General features: G+C 38.9%; 1 protein-coding gene across 3 annotated transcripts in view; it reads left to right on the plus strand.

The window, feature by feature from the left end:
- Positions 1-19,435, plus strand: part of LOC124950517 (dual specificity tyrosine-phosphorylation-regulated kinase mbk-2-like) — a 124,738-nt gene that overhangs the window by 89,522 nt on the left and 15,781 nt on the right. For 2 of the 3 annotated variants that reach the window (XM_047497307.1, XM_047497308.1), the window contains one exon: positions 9,075-9,230. The exons of the other annotated variant lie outside the window; for it this stretch is intronic. In XM_047497307.1, coding sequence (XP_047353263.1) covers positions 9,075-9,230 — 156 coding nt within the window. The remainder of the gene's footprint in view (positions 1-9,074; positions 9,231-19,435) is intronic. 3 annotated transcript variants of the gene reach the window in all.

The following is a 19,435-nucleotide window of genomic DNA, read 5'->3' on the forward strand; positions in this document are numbered from 1 at the left end:
TGTATATATATATATATATATGTATGTGTGTATATAAAAGCGTCATTAAATCGCAATGGTCGTAACTTAACCTTCGCCTGACTCGTACTATTTCGCACAAGTGCGTAACTCAACAACGAGACTTGTAGCTAAATTATAGTGTGATTAGGAGTCGAGAAGAAACGTGTGTTTTATCCGTACGATAAAACGACACGTCGTGGCCTTGAAGAAACGGGAAGAGGAAACATAACGTGTTTTGTTACAAAGTTGAATCGAAACACTGAGTCCGGGATTCGAAGAGAGTTGGAAATAGTCTCTCGCGTCCTTCGGAATATCGGTTTAAGCCCTCGCGAGAATACGTATTATTTCATCGATTTCTCTTAACCCAGAAAGGTTTAGAATCCCTTTTGGTATTTCATGAAAAATTGGATATTTTTATTGGAATCAAGGATACCTTATTACGACATCTAGTAAGTTTTATTTTCTTCCTAAATAAATAGAACGGGTAAAAAGTAAATCCATCTAATAATAACATCGTTAGCAACGAAATCTCTGGGTTGATCGAATTGACGTCGATAAGGATATCTTGGCGTCGTCGTCGTCGTCGTCGTCGTCGTCGTCGTCGTCGTCGTCGCCGCCGCCCGAACAACGCGTTTCTTTCAACGACGAAGCCCTAGGAAACGACGATTTCACGTTGTACGTTCGTACGTTGCTCTCTCCCGTGCATCGTTCGTATTCTAAAAATAAAAGGGGTGCAGTAACCCGTGGATTTCAGTTGGGAGGATAGAAAGAGAGGGAGAGCTAAAAAAAGGAGAGGGAGGGAGAAAGAGTCGCGCGAGGGTCCTCGAGGAAGAGTCGACGAAAAATTGGACGCTCTAGGAGAGTGAGACGGAGACACGTGTGCGTGTCTCCATTGCCGGTCGAGTCTCTTTCTCTCTTTCTCTCATTCTCCCGCTCTCTTTTTTCATTTTTCTTTTTTTTCCCCTCGCTCTCATGATACACGGATGCAGCAGACCCGTATGTTAGTTGTCTCTCTCTTTCTCTCTCGTGCGAGTTGTTGTATGCGTTCGAGAAAAGCGCGCGTGCATCACCGGGCCCTCTTTCTTTCGAGATTCAACGCGTCGTTTCGAGTGAGATTAAATGGATCGACGTTGGAAAGTGTGTCTGCCTCTCTTCTGAGATGTCTCTCTGTGCGTAGATACGTACGAGTTCTTTTCTACGATATCGCGAAGAAGGAAGTCTTTGTAGGTCTTATTCGAGGTCTCTCCTCTCGTCTTCTGGCCCTCTTTCTCTCTTTCGGTGGAATCGATAAAATGCTTCGGAGAAGTTCCTCGAGAGTTACTCGATATTTCTTCTTCTTTCTTTATTTTTGTTTCTTTTTTTTTCTTTTCTTTTTCTTTTATATAGAACGTCCCACTTTTTTCATCATTTTCTTTATATTCCTGGTATCTCTCTTTACAAGTGAAATAAATTTTAGTAACACAGAAATTTTTCGAAGAAACTTTAAAACCATTCGATATGTACTATCTTCCTTTCAAATCTCTTTGTATAACCCTCGGGTATAAGGAGGGTTCACCGGGGAACTAAATTCGATCCCGTTTCCTTTCGAAAACGAGAAGAGCGAGAGAGAGAGAGAGAGAGAGAGAGAGAGAGAGAGCAGAGAAAAGAAAGAGAAAAGAGAAATGAAGGCATCGAGAGGGAGCCGATGGCCCGATCGTTTTCGTTGGAACGAAAGAACGGAGGGCGGCATGGCCAAGCCGGCGTCTCGTGGTATAATACCGTTGCCTCGCCGAATACGTATCCAACCTCGAAGATTGGCCTCGGGATAGAAATTACAGCTCGGAGGCTGCTATCGAGCCAGTGGTATCGCTTTAATTCGATAACCTGTTTCCTTTTTATGCGTCGATTCTCTGCCCTCTCGAAGAAGAGCAGCAACAGCAACAGAACGAAGCAATGAGCGTCTCCTTGCTGCTTCGTTGTTTTTTTTGCAGTCGAGTCCTCGTCTCGTACATACTCGTCCATATATGTAATAGGTACGTGCGAGTACCTGGATATATACCTGGTGGCCGCCGGTACCAGTAAGTGACCAGGTCGGTGGGCCCGTGGCCGTGAAAGTTCTGTTTCACTTATATGTTCACGGGCCAACAGAGCCAGCCACGTCGTCGTATCTCTATAAGACAAGTTCGATATGCGTTCGTCTTGTCGTTTCTCGATCTACCAAACCTCGGTCGTAGTAAACTGCGACGAACGCAGTTAGAGAAACAGGGAGAGAGAAATTCGTTCAAGTTAGTCAACGTCCTGTCATCGTCCGTGGAAAGGGAGAAATTTTCGAAAGCGATGACGAGTGTCTTTAGTTTCGCGAGAGTTTGTTCCGACACGAGATCGAGAAAGTTTTTCTTCCACCCTTCGTTCCATCGTTCTTTCCACTATACGATTAATACTTGAATAGTTTACAAATTGGAAATCGATTTTCGTTAAGATCGATTCTAGATTTTTTATTGATATCGTAATATATACATTCACTCTTCTTTAAATATTTTCAAATAGCCTTCGACCCACGGAAAAGTAAACGTCGAGCGCCTTTAAAAAGAGGGTGCGGTTAAAAGTATGTCGTCGAGGGTCAAGGCCTGATTTCTATCGATCAAGCCAGTAAATATCAAAGACGGAAATAAATAACGAATAGGCGGGATTGTGTTACTTCGTTTCTATCGGAAAACCATTCTGTTTCTACTAGAGTAACAGAGAAAATGAAAGCGAATGAGAAAGAAAGCTTCTTTCTTCTCTCTCTTCTCGTTTTCTTAAAAGAGGACGAGAAAAGGTAGGATAAAGAAGATAGTTCGAGTCGATAAAAGTTTTCGAGTTAAAATGTTATTTCGAATAAATCAATCGGAAAATAGCCTTGGTATGTACTATGGACATAAATCAAATGAAATCAAATGGAATTTAAAACGTCCTACTCTTATTTAAGTTTTTTTTTTTCGTCGTTGCAAAATATTTCTCTCCCCCTCTCCTCCTTCTATAGTCTCAGGCGCAATCGAAAAAAATTTTCGAGAGACCTCTAACGTGCCAGCGAGCAAATTTAGTCATGTAAATAAATAAACAAAAACGGTCGCGTTCGTTTAATTGTAAGGAACGTTTTATTTATACTCGAAAGATTTACGTTACGGCCGGCGTAGACGTACGCATTCGTACACAAGCTACGAGAGGAGAAACGACAGCCGAGATAAGATACGATTCTTTCCATCTACTCTTTGTAAAAACGTGTATCATTATCTCTCTTTCTCTCCCATTCGTCTGAGATTAGAATATTTTCCTTCCGACCTTCGAAACGTGGACTGCTACTCCACGTTCTTAAACTTTGACAAATCTTTAAAACTTTCCAAATCTTTCACAAATAATCGATAAATATTTGATTAATAATTGATTCAATGAAAATTTATAAACCACGAATCATATTGCTCGTATAAAAATATATATATAGGAGTTTTTTTTTAGAAAGCGACACCGAAGAACCACGAAATGTTAGATCAGCAAAGAGCATAGAGAGCCGCCGACCGGTAAATCGACTTAATAATATTCGATCAATAATCGAAAGAAGGTCAAGTCTCTCTCTCTCTCTCTCTCTCTCTCTCTCCTTCGCGACGAGAAGATATAAACTTGCGCCTTACAAAGAGAGAAGATCCTTCGCATCTCAAGTCGAATTTAAAATATCATCTTATTTCATAAAAATACAAAATTCATCGATCTATGGAACATCGATCTAACAGAGAAAGAATCTGAAAGAAGAGGAAAAAAAAGAAAATATAGAGAGAAAAGAAAAACGAGGAGAAGAAAGTTATTTACACTCGTAGTCATTCAAAAGTCACTGAAATCAACATTAATTCCTATGTGTACAAGCTTATGCGAACTAAAAAGCTCCTCTCGAGTTCCATTCTTACTTATCCGTCGTCATTTTTCTCTCGTTTTCTAAGAGGAAAGTCACGCTTGAGCACGATCGAACCTTTTTCCCTTCTCCCTTTTCTCCATCTCGTAGAGGCGCATCGACGATCCATCCGTCCTCTGCTTGCATCCCGTATTGTCTCTCAGGATCCTTGCAACCCTTCTTCGGCAACTGCCACTCCTCTCTTTCTCGTTTTCTCTTTTTATCCATACTCCTCCGTCACCAACGCCAACGGACCCATTGTGTTGACCGATCCATAGTGAGCGAGAGGGGGACAGAGAGAGAGAGAGAGAGAGAGAGAGAGAGACGAGTTGGTAGGAGTGGAATAGAAAAGAATCATTACGAGTTAAGTACCTAGTCATCGAGCTATTGCTTCACGAGGAAGTTACGGGAAAATGTACGTCGATATATAGGAGGACAGGAGGCTCTAAAAATCTAGATTCGAGACGAGTTTTCTTCTCCACACTTTTTCCTCTTATACGTTCGTACTTTGTACGAGTACTTCCTTTGGAAATGAAAAAGTGGGTTTATCCCTTCTATTTGGATTTCTAGGTGAAGTCCTTTCCAGGAAAGTTTGCAAAAAAATAATTTCAGGCTGTAGGTATATTTCGAAAAAAGTTGCGATTGTTATCTTGAAAATAAGAACGGCGAGACACACGGATAATAAATGTCTATTTCGTGGAAAGATCGAAACGATGATCCATTTTGTAAGATTCTTAGAAATTGTTCAATGGTCATAAAGAGAAACTTGTGTTCTTTCGATCAAACCTCGAATAATGAGAATCGATCGATCGATCCATCCTCTAATACGTTTCTCATTTCGTTGTAAGGAGGTTGCGAGTTTTTAGCTGGGTTAGATTCGCCAAGAAGGTTTTCCTTTTTTTTCTCTTTTGATCGACGATCAAGAACTAATTTGGTATTCGTGAAAACGCCGAGACGAGACTAGAGAAAATCATTGTATATAAGTAGCTAGCTGAGCGGACACGTTTGCGTAGGTCCACGGTAAAAGGTGGCTGGTTCATTGGTTCTTCACAACCGGCTGCTATTACTCGTTCGAGGATGTAGCTGCGCATCGAAACTTTTACCAGCTTTCAGGGAAACGAGTAATTGCTTAGCGAGAGAGCGAGTGCAAATCGATTTCGACTCTTTTTATTTCCATCCTCTTGCATTTTTCGCGGTCAATATGCAATACATCGGTATATCCGGCCAAGAAACCATCGTTTGTAAATATATAAGAAATAGTCGTTGGTCTTGGAATGAATTTGTTGCGACGCCTATGACCTTTACCAAATTAGTAAGCTCGTTCTGAACGAACCTAAAGAGAAAAAAGGAAAAAGAATGTGAAAAATGTCTGGACGATAAGAAAACGATGTCTTTTCGACAATCATTATTCGATCGAAAGACGCGATAACGTTGAATACGTACGAGTACGTTCACATTGGAAGAGTAATTAATAATGTGGCTTGCGATCAACAGCGGTTAAGTCACACGCGTTCCTCGTGACGATGGTGCGCTCGCTCATAAGACAATTGACAAGTGGCCTAGATTCGAAAAATGACGATACTCTATGACGCCTCTTTTATTACTCCTTCCAACGATTACTCGTCGTTATCCGACGAGTAAGTAAGCACCTTCTCTTTTTCGAACAACGATTACATATTTTTTTTATTGTATATCTATAAAATTATTAATGTCTCCCTATATAATGCACCTGTTTCTATTTCTATACCTGTGCGATTCTAGCTGGTGTAACAGAGATATACTTTTAAATTCAGTACCTTAATGAAGTTGTGCCAGGCAATTATATAAACTCCGAGGTAGCCGTGTTGAAACGAATATCGCTCTACTTCATTAATAATCTATCTTTTCTTTTAATAGTTAGCTCTTCGCGAATGACGAAACTTTGAACCAATTTTCGCACCTTTTCTCGTCTAAGTTATCTAAAATGACAAAACTTAATATAGGATATATAAGATCGAGAGAATAGGTACATTATATCTCCAGGAAGCGAAAAGCGATCTTAGAATTATCTCCTTATCGTGGTCGTGACTGTTGAGACACTTGTCGTCGAGTTCTATGCGGCTGACTTAATTCCCTTCTAACTGACACCCATAGCGTTATAACGACTATCCTCACTGATTGAACGATTAGAGTCAAGAATGTATTTGCAATTTTCTTTGATTTCCGTTCGAGGAATCGAAGGAACGATTTCAATGTTTCGAGCGTTGGCGTTTACGATGATAATTATTTTTCTTCTTCTTCTTCTTTTTTACATATTGCTTACTTTAAAGCGACAAAAAGTGGACGTTAAGTTTTATAAATTATCTGCGATTATTATCGAGAACTCAATCGTACGTTTGAGTATAGAAAGCGATCAAAGAATTCTCACAAGATCTATAAAACATTTCGACGAATCGAAGGAAAAGAAGAAAAAGAAAAAAAAATAAGAAAGAAAGAAAAAAAGAGTTTAAATACCCTTTCGCCCGTGAGAAATTGCAACCTCGGTCTCGAGGAAAGAAGGAGAACCGATAAAAAGTGTGTTGGTAACCGGGCCGAGGGAAGGGGACGAGGAAGTTGCCGAGTGAGAAGGGCGAAGGAGCGTCAGCAGCTGCTGTCCTAAGTCTATTCTTTGTGTGCTCCTGCAAGTTGGCAGGTGTCAGAACGAGATACATCTGCTAAGCTGCACGCATATCCTGCGACCGTGTTTTCGAGAGACCAAACAGGCTATTCCTACCTTATAAACTCGTCTCACACTTTCAGCGAGATTTCATGTACATGCGATGCAGAAGCAAAATCCGATCACCTGCTATCAGAAACTAACGCGTGCTGCCAGATGTCTCGATGGAGCAAGAAGAAAAAAAAAAAACAAAAAGAAAAAGAAAAGAGAAACGAAATTGGGAGAAAAGATGCGAAATCCAAAAGAGATTAAGCTCTCTCACTCTCTCTCTCTATCTCTCCCTACCCTAGTCAAGAGAATAATGATAGGCTTCGAAATTCGACCGTGGGTGTCTCGCTTTCCTTTTCTTATTCTTTCTCTTTCTTTCTCTATTCTCGTCGATTTATAGGCCACTTCTTTTTCTTCTTCCTGTTTTCTTTCTTTTCTTCTTTATCCGACCATCTCTCTTCTTTGTCCAACGGCATCTGTCCAAACCTCTTCTCTCTCTAGTAGGCTCCAACCATGTGTCAGTTTCTCTTGAATTTTCCAGGTCGAAAATTTGAAAGTTCTCGATATCTTCTTTCTAGGGAGGATTTATCCTATTCTACTTCCAGCTTTTTCTCTAGAGAAATTTACCGAAGCACGTGTTTGGTTTAGGAGGAAGCGTGGGACGTCAAGGATTCCTAAGGATTTACTTCGATGAAGCTCGACATGGTTTCGCTACCGAGCGAATTATTTCATAATTCTTTGTATCTTAACATACTTTAGGTATTTGAGATCGATCGTCTTGCGTTCACAGTTTTCTTTTTTCATCGCTTCGTCATATGAAATGACAAAAATCGTTTCGAAATCGTTGTGGTCGCGAATAAAACCTCTCTCTTTGTCCCTCCGAGTTTCGACAAAAAACGTATACGTTTCTAACTACCGATTCGTGATCGCATAGCACACTTTACGTTTCTTGCAAACTTAACGGGAACAACCTTGCAGTTTGCACAGAAACGTTGCTCTGAATCACGTGCTCGGTTTGACCTAAAAAAGAAACATGACTACGCGCATACTTCATTATTTCTTCAATAATTAAGACACCGTTGGAAAACGGGGAAGGAGAAAGAGAACGATATATTTTTAATTAAGAAGTAATCGTGAGTTCGTACGAAGACAATGGCTCGTGAAAGTGATCTACAAGGTTCGTAGGGGCATGAACATCGATCGGAGATCATTAAGAGAGAGAGGAAGGGGTGAGCCCCCATGGCTTTCTTTCGTCGCGATTCTTTCACGACTCCATTGTCCCGGTGACTGTCCTAACGGAGCTTCTTTTAACGCTCCTTTTAATGGTTCATTCGAATCTTCGATTCGATCTCGTTGTGATATACTTGGCGTCTTTGTAGACTATCATCGTTTAAATATCTCGCGACCATCTCCTCCTTCTTTGTATATATATATATATATTTTATTGTGAAATATATAAAGGAACGTTTGTGAAAACGGTTTCGCTCGTAAAAGACTTCAATGAAACCGATTCGCGATATATATGTATATATATATATATATATATATATATATATATATATATATATATATATATATAGATATATGTACGACGTTTTGTAAACGTACGTTGACCTATACGATTTAACGGGACGGAGAAACGGCCGAACGATTTGACATTGACAATGTTGACGGTCGTAGAACGAACGACCGTCCCGGACATTGCCCTATGGTTTCCGGACACACCTGTGTTTTCGTTCCAAATTAAATCGCTAAACGGATAAATACGCTTGCAAAGATTTACTGTTTTCTATTCTTAATATTATCCGTATAATTTTTGTTTTTTTAATTATTTCTTTTCCTTTATATTTTATCGTTCGTTCATTCTCTTCTAAAAATAACGTATCCGTGTTCCGTTTTAATCGCCCGTAAAAGTGCAATATCATTTACAGAATAGAGATAAAGTTTTATTCATTCGTATATGCGGCCACGGTAGTATACAGCATTCTTCTCCTCGTGAAATCTCCAATAACGTCCATGAACCGTCATCGTTCTTAACGGGCTTAAACAAGACGATCATTAATTAGTCGAACATTGTTTTGAAAATGTACCGACAGATCGCCCGTCACACGGCTCATTTGCATTCATTGTTTTCGCGTTATTTATCGCGTGAAAGTGTTTCCTTTCGATTCGACCTTTGGCCTATGTGTTCCTATGGAGATCATATACGTTACTATACTTCTGCTCGATATAGAAGAAAAATATAAAAGAAAAGGATGAAAGAAGAAGAAAAAAAAAAAAGGAATTGTATCGAAGAAGGGAAAACATTGTTATTGATAAGAATTAACGTCGAGAGTAGTAGTTTGCGATTGAAAGACTCCATAGTTGAAAGGTTAAAAAGCTTTCGGGCCTCGAGAAGAGAAGAGAAGAGAAGAGCGAGCTTTAGAAATGACGCTAAGATACATCGGGGGGGGGATTAAAATTAACGAGTCCATATTTCATATGTTGCAGAGTCCCGGAACGCTGCACAAAGATGTCGACGGTGCTGGTACCAAGGTCAGTGGAAAGACGGTCGGAGGTGTCGGCACGGCAACCCTCACCACGCTCTCCTCCATTAATAATACATCCAACGCCACTCGAAATAAGAACAATCCGGTATCTCACGAGGTAAGAAACGAGACTAGAGAGAATTTTGTAAGAGCCAGAGGCGATTGTGTTCAAACCGATCGCGATACATCATCCTTGGACAAGAAAGCTGCCGGCCACGTACTCTGAATTCTGATAAGAGACTTTCGATAATTAACCGGTTCTCCATGTTAATTTATCACCGACGCAACGCTTATTCGCCTTCACGATGTATTGAAACGAGGTCGGACTATCCAGCTCCTTTTTTGTTGTTTTCTTTCTTTTTTTTCTCTCTCTCTCTTTTTTCCTTTTTAGTTTTTATTTTTCATTTTTTTTTCATTTTTTTTTTTTTTTTTTTTTTTTTTTTTTTTTTAATTTATTTGCTTGTTTCTTTTTCCAATCGTCTATGTATATTATATAGATATTAATAAGAAACATACGCGTGTCAGTAATTGCGTGTAAATGTTATCTAGCGCATGCACTCTCTCATACACGAATTCTACAAGTTCATAAGTTATTTCATTTTATTATAATTTTAAAATGAATCTTTCCCTCGATAAAAGGATATTCACAAGTATATAATCGTTGTTAAAGGAATCGCGCTTTTTTAATCTATCCTTAGGAACGTTTCTTTCGTACCGCTGATGATTCATTGAGGAAGAAGGAAAGAAGGGAAGAAAAAAAAAAAATGATGCCAAAAAAGAAGCAAGTTCGTCCTTCGAGCTTGTCCAGTCATAAATATCAGCGATATATATCCACGTATTTCTTTTCCCTGACAAATTCGTTCATCCCGATAATTACTTCTTCCTCGGTGGTTACGACCTCGAGCACGCGGCTATGGTTTCTCCGTAGAAAAAAGAGAGAAAGAAGAGGAAGAAGAAGAAGAAGAGAAAGAAGGAGCTAGGATCGCGTGGAGTCACCACGTCATTATGATTTGTCTCTTTAATATCTTTCTCCCTCCCTCTTCTTTTCTCAAAGTTATTATGCGGCAGGGACGATCGAATTTCGTTATATGCTCGACCCGTGGTCGTTGCATAACAACTATACTCGAGCCTTTTTGCAACGTGCAATTTTCAGGCATCACCTGGTACGTGGAACACACACCAATCCACGTGAACCTCTCATACACGAACATATGTGGAAACGTGTATGTAAAGAAATATACAGAAGCTTGCCCACAACGGCATATTGCATTTACCTCTACGTATGTATTACGTGGGTAAATATTCATCCATCCCGTGTACCTCACAGTACCGGGCAACGTAGACAACCGACTTAGCTCGTACGTGCGGTTTATCGGACTTCTCCGAGCTAATTCATACGTGAATTTAGAAAGTTTCTTTGCGGGATTTGCACCTAATTGTTGCAGCTTGCGCAACAACGACCGTCCGTTCCGCGAAAGTCCTCTCTCGTGGTACTCGCTCGCGTTCGCTTTCTGCTCCTTTTGTTTCAAGTTCTCGATGCTTACTGTATATATATATATATATATATATATATATATATATATATATATATATATATATATATCGTACTACAATATAACGTAACAATAACAATAACAATGATATAGGAAATTCTCTTATAGCGTTACGTTACATGCAAATCGCGCGTTGATGCGGTATTACGAAAATTTTCTCTATCATTTCTGAAGCGCGTCATCGTCATTTCGTAAAGCTTAGTCGAAATTGAGAGTGAAAAGTTTTTTTCTTTTTAAATAATGTGATATACATTGATAAGAAATACAACTGGCCAACAAATGGTCGTACGGTCGAACCTACATGGTTTCAGGGGAAAGGCCAATCGTTCCGGTGGCAGCTATCTCGTTATCGTTATTGGCAAACCGACCGGTGTTTATTATCGTTTATATACATACGTAGATAACGAAGGGGAAAAGAAGTGGGTCGATCGTCTGGCTTTTAATCGACATTTTATCTTTTAATTCTCAGATTTTTGGTCAAATCTTTCTTTCTTTTTTTTTTTTTTTTCTTTCTCATTTATTAAAGATAAAATAAAATGCTAGATAAAATAGTTCTTGTAAATGTATCCTGCAATAACTATTAATTAGTTCTGTTCAATGATAATCGTTAGGATTCGAGATATATTCGTTCGCAAGATGAACGATATAAAGAAGAGAAGCTAGGTATATCCAATGATTCGAATTAAAATGATGTTTCTAATCTAATCTTGAATACGTAAGATCTTTAGTAGGAAAAACGATCGAAATGAGATTATTTTATACGGAAACCGGATAAACTGACTATTTCCGTTGGTGGGACTTTTCGAGAAACCCGATCGTGACTCATAAACGCGATTTCTCTGATTCGAAGTCTCTCTTAGCTTTTCGAAGCAACGAAGATAAGGGAACGATGATCCACGAACATTACTGCGAGTTACTAATCGGAAAGTCGTCGTTGTCGTCTCCTTGAAACGTCGGATCGATCGGACATATGATTCTCTTTTGTTCATTCCGTGATTCTTACTCGAGGAGATAGCAACAAGAAGTTTTGCTTACGTAAACTAACAATGATATTTGCGCCTTGCACGCTCCTCTCATTACGCGAGTATCCTGCTTCGTTTCTGGCCGCAAGAAACTCACGATCCAACGTGAATGTTCCGTTTTTTCTATTCTCTTTTTTTTTTTTTTTTTTTTTTTTTCAAATTTCTTATCCTTCAGTAAGACTATATGTGCACTTGTAGTAAATTCTACACTAGTAAGATCGAAGGTGACATTTTTTTCATTGTTAAACATTCGTTTCACGAATTTACACACACGTATACATAGTATTAGAATAATACGTTTTAGAATGATACAATAAATTATAGGTAGTTTCTCGAATTGATGTATTTCGCATCGATATCAGCAAGTTTTCAGTTTACAAATTTTTCTTTCGTTTTTACTTTACGAACACTCGGCTTTCATCATCATCGGGACGATTGTTATCAAACGAGCCACGAGTTTATTAAACTTCCTTTCCGAATTCAATGTAAGTCGGTCGAAGACGATAAACGCTTGACCGATAATCGAGCTTGCTTACAATATTAAGCTTTATACCCTGACTAACGAGGAAAATTTTGCTTACCATTTCGAAATAACTGCTTGCTCGGTAAAAAGTGCAAAAGTTGCATCTCGCTCAACAACGTGTATTATATACAATTTAAAGATTTTCCTTTAATTCGTCGTATCTTTAATGCTCGTTATCACGCTCGATCGATCGAGCACGAATAGATCGAGTTGCTCGTACGAAACTCGAGTTTCGTTCTTTATCTTTCGATCGAGTTACGATTGGAACTTTCACGATGTCGTCGCATCGTTAAAGGAAAATTCGATTATTTCCGTTCCTCATAAATATACTTTATCTTTTTTTTTTCTTTTTTCTTTTTTTTTTCGCGTGAAATATTAATTTCCCAAAAGAATACGACAAGAATATTGGAAATTTCTCTAGGTTATTATATCGTACGAATATCTTTATTTCAAGGTTATTATCGATCTCGAACGACATTTTATCGTATCGAGTGAAATAAAGAATTGAAAAATGAAATGTAAATAAGTCACAGAACGTTTACGAAAAGTCTGCGCGAGTATAGTCGATGCGACATTAATAAGAAAGAAAAAAGGAACACTTGATACGGAAGCTGTTGCGCGTCTTTTGATATCAACGTCACGAGAGAGACCACAGGAAGATTCGAAAAGAAGAAAGAAGCTGGTTAACACTCGCATTTGTGTCGCTGTTAATGCTGACACGACAACAGTCTGACACTGTAACTCGATCGCTTGACATTGTATCTCGCATTTCGCAATAATATAAATACTCTACCTGTGGGATGGGCCGACGTTAACGATCCTAGATGAAAGAAACATAATTCTCGTGCTGTTCCGCCTTGTGATAGCGCCTTCTAACTGTTAAAACGATCCTTTCGATTCAACTTTTCTTCTTCTTCTTCTTCTTCTTCTTCTTCTTCTTCTTCTTCTTCTTCTTCTTATTATTATTATTATTATTATTATTATTATTATTATTATTATTTCTCTTCTTCGCTGGTTTTTATTTTTATCATAAGAATAAAAAGACATCAGTATTTTTCTTTCGATCACGAGGCACGATCGATCACGTTGAAAGATAACTTGAAATCGTTAGCGATTTACATACTTTTTATTTTTTTATTTCAACTTTTTTTCCTCCGAGATCTATGTCACGATCGATCGGAGATCAAAGAAGTATATCCGGGCATACAGAACGTATCCAAGCTTTCCTCAATAATTCCTTCAAAACGAAAGACACTAGTAAGAAGTAAAACTAGACGAGCGCTAGTTAGATTAACAAGAGCTTTCTAAGTTACTTATCTCTGATTGTGAATATCTACCCACCGCCAATAGAGTTTGAGCGTGCGAACGTAACACGGCGATTTAAAATACACGCGATTAGTTATTGACAGGGTTCCCGTTCGTTCGATCTTCGAAGGCGAAACTCTTTGACGATCAAGAATATATACTGGGTGTTGATTTTTTCTTTTTTTTTTTTTTTTTTCAAAGCTTTGTAATATAACCGTATGTGTGTGTGTACGAATGTATTATGATAGATATATGTAGGAAATATATAAACACAAACACGAGCATCCTTTTACCGTTATAACTCCATACGCACTTTGACTTTATGCGCCCGTGCATATGTGGGTCCCTGACTATGGCCATGCACTAATGGAGATATTCATTTCTTCTTTCGATTACAAGACGGCCGTTGTGAGACCGCCATTATATCTTTGTAGGTACATACGTCTAACTAGTAGAAAATACGCCTGTGTGCGCCGCGTACTCTTTTTCTACTTAAGTGTGTCTCTCCCTCGCGTACCGACGCGCGCATTAACGAGCCCTCTTCTTTTCTCTTCTCTCCAGTTCTATTCTCTCTTCTTTAACTCCCCGAGATTTGAGTTCTTTCGTTAACGAGCAACTAAGGATAAGAAGCATAGTCGATAATTAAATATCGGATGTCAGAAACAAGCACAAATGCAATCGAGTAATTATCATCTCCAATAGCTGAGCGTTTGAATTAATTACAATTCTCTAGACTTCTATCGGCAAAAGTTTTTTTCAAATTTCCAAATGTTGCTATTTCTTTTATATCAAATGATAATACCTATGTGATTATTTCATAGCTCTTAAATTTCTTTCGAGACATCATAATCGATCTTTCATCGAATCTTAATGTTGTTTGTTTAATTTTAACAGATAGATTTATGAAGCTATCATTGATTTTCTTCAACGTTGAATATGAAATCTTTATTATACGGAAAAAAGTTGCATGGCATTTAACCGAGATGAATTTCAATGAGAATATAACAGAGAGACGATGGAGTCGATTAGAGTCATCGTACGCGACGGGCTATCGATTACGTTCATTCGCATTAATTTCTTGCGTAACGTTAGAAAGTCGCAAAGTCGTAGGTTTGCAAGGTTCGTTTGATAATCTCGATTGTTTTCGGAGAGAATGAAAAGTACGATGAAACGAACGATCGGCTATTTTCTTTCGTATCGATATCGAAACGCTATTAAGATCTCGCGTCTACTTCTACTCTCTGCTTATGAGACGCAATTACCCTTTTAGTAGTTTTACATATACATACGTGCATATGTACGTGTACGTGTATGTACGTTGTTATATGGCCGAGACGAGACAAGAGGACAATGAACCGTGGCGAGTTACGACCGGCTTAAAAAATAACCGGTTTCGCCTATCAATGAGTACAAACGAGCGCGTTCGTTCATTTCGCGCGGAGGGAAAAACTCGCGTTTAGGGATTTTTCAAAATTCTCGATAAGCAGGAAGGATATTCGAGAGAGAGAGAGAGAGAGAGAGAGAGAGAGAGAGAGAGAGAGAAAAAGGTTAACTACGTACTTTGGTTCTCCGATTAATTCCAAATGAAAGCAGGATGGATAAAGAAATAAGAAATTGTAGTACAAAACGATCACTTTGAAAGGTTTCTTCGAACTTCCTCGACGAAGTACCCGTCTATTTCGATTTACTTCAAACTCCTTAAGAAATAGTCGAGTCAGCTTCCCTATCAAACTTCATAATTTCATCTGCCTCCTCGTGACAGTCCTTTTCCTTCGACCATCCTCCTTCCTCTTCTCTTTATAATACGAACCTAGTGTGGCATGCTCGCGTATTAATTTCGTTCCGAGGTAGGTATATCGTTAAAGAAAACGCCCCTGGGGTCATGCATATCCCGTTACCTTGGAAGGGATCAGAGGGTTAATGGAACCGTACCGATGATTCGTCGATGCTGATCGTACAGTTGGATAAGAACATCGCTATTAAAGTTTCCCTCTCGCTCTCACACATTTCTTTTCCTTCGCTTTCTTCTTTTTCTTACATAATGGGACTGTTGACGTTGGTTCGTATCGACGTTACTTCCTGTGGGTTGTGCGCGCGCAAGCTGCCACGCACCACGTGACTTCCGGTAGCACATACAAGCACGACGCCGAACAATATAGTATGCATTTCCATATTTCACTCGATGCATACGAAATTCCCGACGATAAGCGTATGCACGCGTTTTTTTTTTTTTTTATTCTTTCTCTCCTTTCTTTCTCTCTCTCTCTCTCTCTCTCTCCCCCCTCTCTTTTCTCTTCGTTTCGTTTCGTACTTCTTTCAGAAGACGCGATCATTAATTCTTAACGCGTCTGGAATTTCAACCTTGTCGTAAGACGTCAATCGCGTCACAAAGGACGTCCACGACGTCCAATCGTTGCCTGGAAACTCCTTGTTAAAAGATGGAAGTACCTAAGGGCTAATAACTTATTCGTTCATTCGTATTTAATCGGAGAATACTTGTTAGTCCATTTCGAGTAGTAAGAGGCTAATATCGGTCGGACGTCGAAACCAGTATATATATACATATATATATATATATATATACTATGTAGTTTCGTAAAAAGAGGGAGATATCGAAATACGTACGATCACCATTCTCCCTCATTCTCACGTTACCTCGAGTTAATCAATTTATCAAGCATTCGCATTTACTCGACATAAAAACTTAATCTCACTTACAAATGGACCTGCTCGATTTATTTATTTATTTTTTTTTTTTTTCTTTTTTCTTCTTTTCTTTTTCCAATGCGACGCGCGCTATACCGCATAATCGATACGAGCATTCCTCGCGATGTATCATTACGTTGGAATCATCACAATTAGCAAGAGAAAGAAAGAATCAACGATTGGATCTTAAACAATCGTTGCGACGCGTGCGTGCTTGGAAATTTAACGGGAGAGGGGAAAAGGAAAAAAAAAAGAAAAAGAAATATCCAGCAACAATTTTTCATCGCATTCGATCGATGATCGATCTCGTATTAGCATCGCCGTTCACCTTAACGATCATTATAGTCGCGAGGAATACTTTTACGAGCGTTCCTTGAGCTCCGTAAAGTTCTCTTGCTATTTAAAGATATAGAAACGGTTGGTAGTAATGCGATTAAAATTCTCCGAGCGACTTGTTGACACTTCTAACTCGCTCCAGTCTTCTTCCAACGACCGATTTCATTAGCTTTTTCTCCGTTCGACTCTGATCGTTCGTTCGTTCGTTCGTTCGTTCGTTGGTTGGATCGATCGATCGATCGACGCAAACGGAGACATTATTTTCTTGCGACCTCTCCCATTCATACTAGCCGTTTCTCTATAGAAAAAAAAGGAAAAAAGAAAAAAAAAAAGAGAAGCCATAAACGTTTACGATACTTTCAAACGATTCACCTATCTCGAAGATGCTGTTGTCGTTGCGTCGTTGCAAAATGACAGGACGATTAACGTTTTCCGGCTTCTGGAGTGAACGCCGTCGCCTCGTTACCGCGTGTCAAGGTAACAAATCAGTATGGATTTATAATCCTTCGTGAAAATCTATAAATCTTTTTCTTTCTCCTGCGCCACTTTTATAGAATTTAGATATTCCTCCCTCTAAGACATGAATTACTAGCTAATCGCAAGTCAGATCTACATATATTTTATTTTCGACCCACGTCAAATACATATTTTATCTCGATTCCGTCGATTTGGTCGCTGAAATGAATAAATAAAACTATGTACATGCATATGTATTTACTTGTCCGAATGAGGAAGGCCAGTTTCGAAGGAGTCGACGGGAAAGAAAAAGGAACACTTAGGATGTCTTATCGAAGATCTCTTTTTTACTCTCCTATATATATATATATATATATATATATATATAGACTTTCGTCTTTCTCGGAAAATCTTCTGAATGTGGTACAAGTCCTCCTCCTTAATCGTAGGCGGAGAACATCGATCTGTCCTCTGCCTGTCTCTCTCGAAAAATATAAGGTGTATCGCTATGCAAGGAAGAAAGTTTCGTACTTGCTTTATGCATTTCTCTCTTTCTCTTTATTTCTTTCTCGAAAGATAGTAAAGAAATGTTTCGAAGCACGCGTACAGAAAACACGTGTACGACTTTTCCTTCGTGAGATCGCGCCTAACATCCGGTTGTGCATTCAGTGATGTCCATCCACGTTCAAAGTTGCCGTAAGAAAGGAAACGAAGAAATATGTTTTCCGTTATTCTTTCTCTACCATTGTGTCTCTCGCAGGAAAAATATGAAAAATGTATTCGATCGAAGGAGAAAAGAAATTATATGCATTATTTAAATAGCTAGATATAATAACGCAATACAATAGGGACATTAATATTTTAGTGAATTATTTAATGGATTGACAGGTAAAGACTGTCACTGCGACGGATTATTATAGGAGGAATACGAAGGGATAATTAGTCACTGGGCTCGGACGAAGAGTTGGGGGGTTGCTGCGAAGGATCATGGAAAGAGAAAGGGGGTAGGAGAGAGACGAATCTCTCGAAGCATTCGAATTCTCCCTCCTAAACGGAAATTGTGTTGGCGCGGCCTACGACGTGAACGACAAAGGCATCTCGGATGCCGGCGGTACGATTGAATTTCAATACGTAGAAGCTGTTTGGCAATGAAAGGTTTCTATGGGCTTGACGTTCGATTGTCTTTCCAGTTTTCCATTGTCCTCCCTATCGGACGAGCGTTGAAAAAAAAATTATAAAATAATACCGTCGTCGAGTTTACCATTAAAAAATTCTAGCAGCTGGTGGTGCTCTTTCCTATCTTTCCTATATGTCACTTGGAGCGAGCGCGCGTACGACTATATATAATATGTTACGATAAGACAACTCTTATCTTATGAAAATGGGAGTAGTTTCGTCGTCCCTAGAATTTCTGACATTTAATCTTTTCTGTACGAAGTCGATTTTAATTTTTTCTTTATTTTCTTTTTTTTTCCATAAATTCATACCAAACAATATTTTATATATATATATATATATATATATATATATGGACATAAGATATAAACCTTGAGTAGTAGAGACGATAGGTATCGAGTATAAATCTCATTTTGCTAGATCCACGATATTAATACGTTCCAAATAGCAACGTGTGTGAAAACGATGTAAACCGTTTCTTATCGAGAGCAAAGACTTCATTTGACGAAGTTACGAGATTCCAAGCACCCAACGCGAGTGCCTAGCACCTAGCACGAGCACCATAGGTGATTAAAACGGGGTACTTAACGTCTATCGGAATTTAGCAAAGAAATAGAGATGGAGAGAGAAATAGAAATAGAGTTCGAGACGCGGGGTCTCGTTCCAAGTACGCGTAATAAAGGTTTCATTGCCTTATTAAGGCTGCCCGAGTTGCTGCTCCAGCTAGGTGAGACGAAGAAAGATGGGAAACCGGAACTTTGAAACCAGTTTATTACTCTAAACTGTTGGTACGCACGAGGCTCGAATAAAAAGCGCTGAGCTAGTCGTATTTTCTATCAAATCTCTCTCTCTCTCTCCTCTCTTTCTATTTCTTTTTACGTGTTCGAGGTCAGGCTCTCGGAGAAGAAAAGAGAGAAGAAAGAAGATAAAAAATGGAAGAAGGGGAAGACACTGGGTCTTTCTCCTAGATACCTTTTGTCTGCGAGAAGTGGAAAAATGTCGCGTACGAGTTCTTTCTCTTTCTCACTTTATTCGTCGAAGAAATCTTTCTCCCTGTTCGTTCAGCGACGTTCTGGAATATAACATTAATCCATCGAATGTTAACCAACAATAAAACTTTCTTTCGAGCGGTAAAATATATCCCATTTATATTCATGTATTAAATACGCGCATACACACGCATATATATATATATATATATATATGACAGTAATTCTTTTGCGAATTTCGCTTGGACATTTTTATC

Source organism: Vespa velutina, chromosome 7 (assembly GCF_912470025.1).
Source record: "Vespa velutina chromosome 7, iVesVel2.1, whole genome shotgun sequence".
NCBI classification, from domain to species: Eukaryota; Metazoa; Arthropoda; class Insecta; order Hymenoptera; family Vespidae; genus Vespa; species Vespa velutina.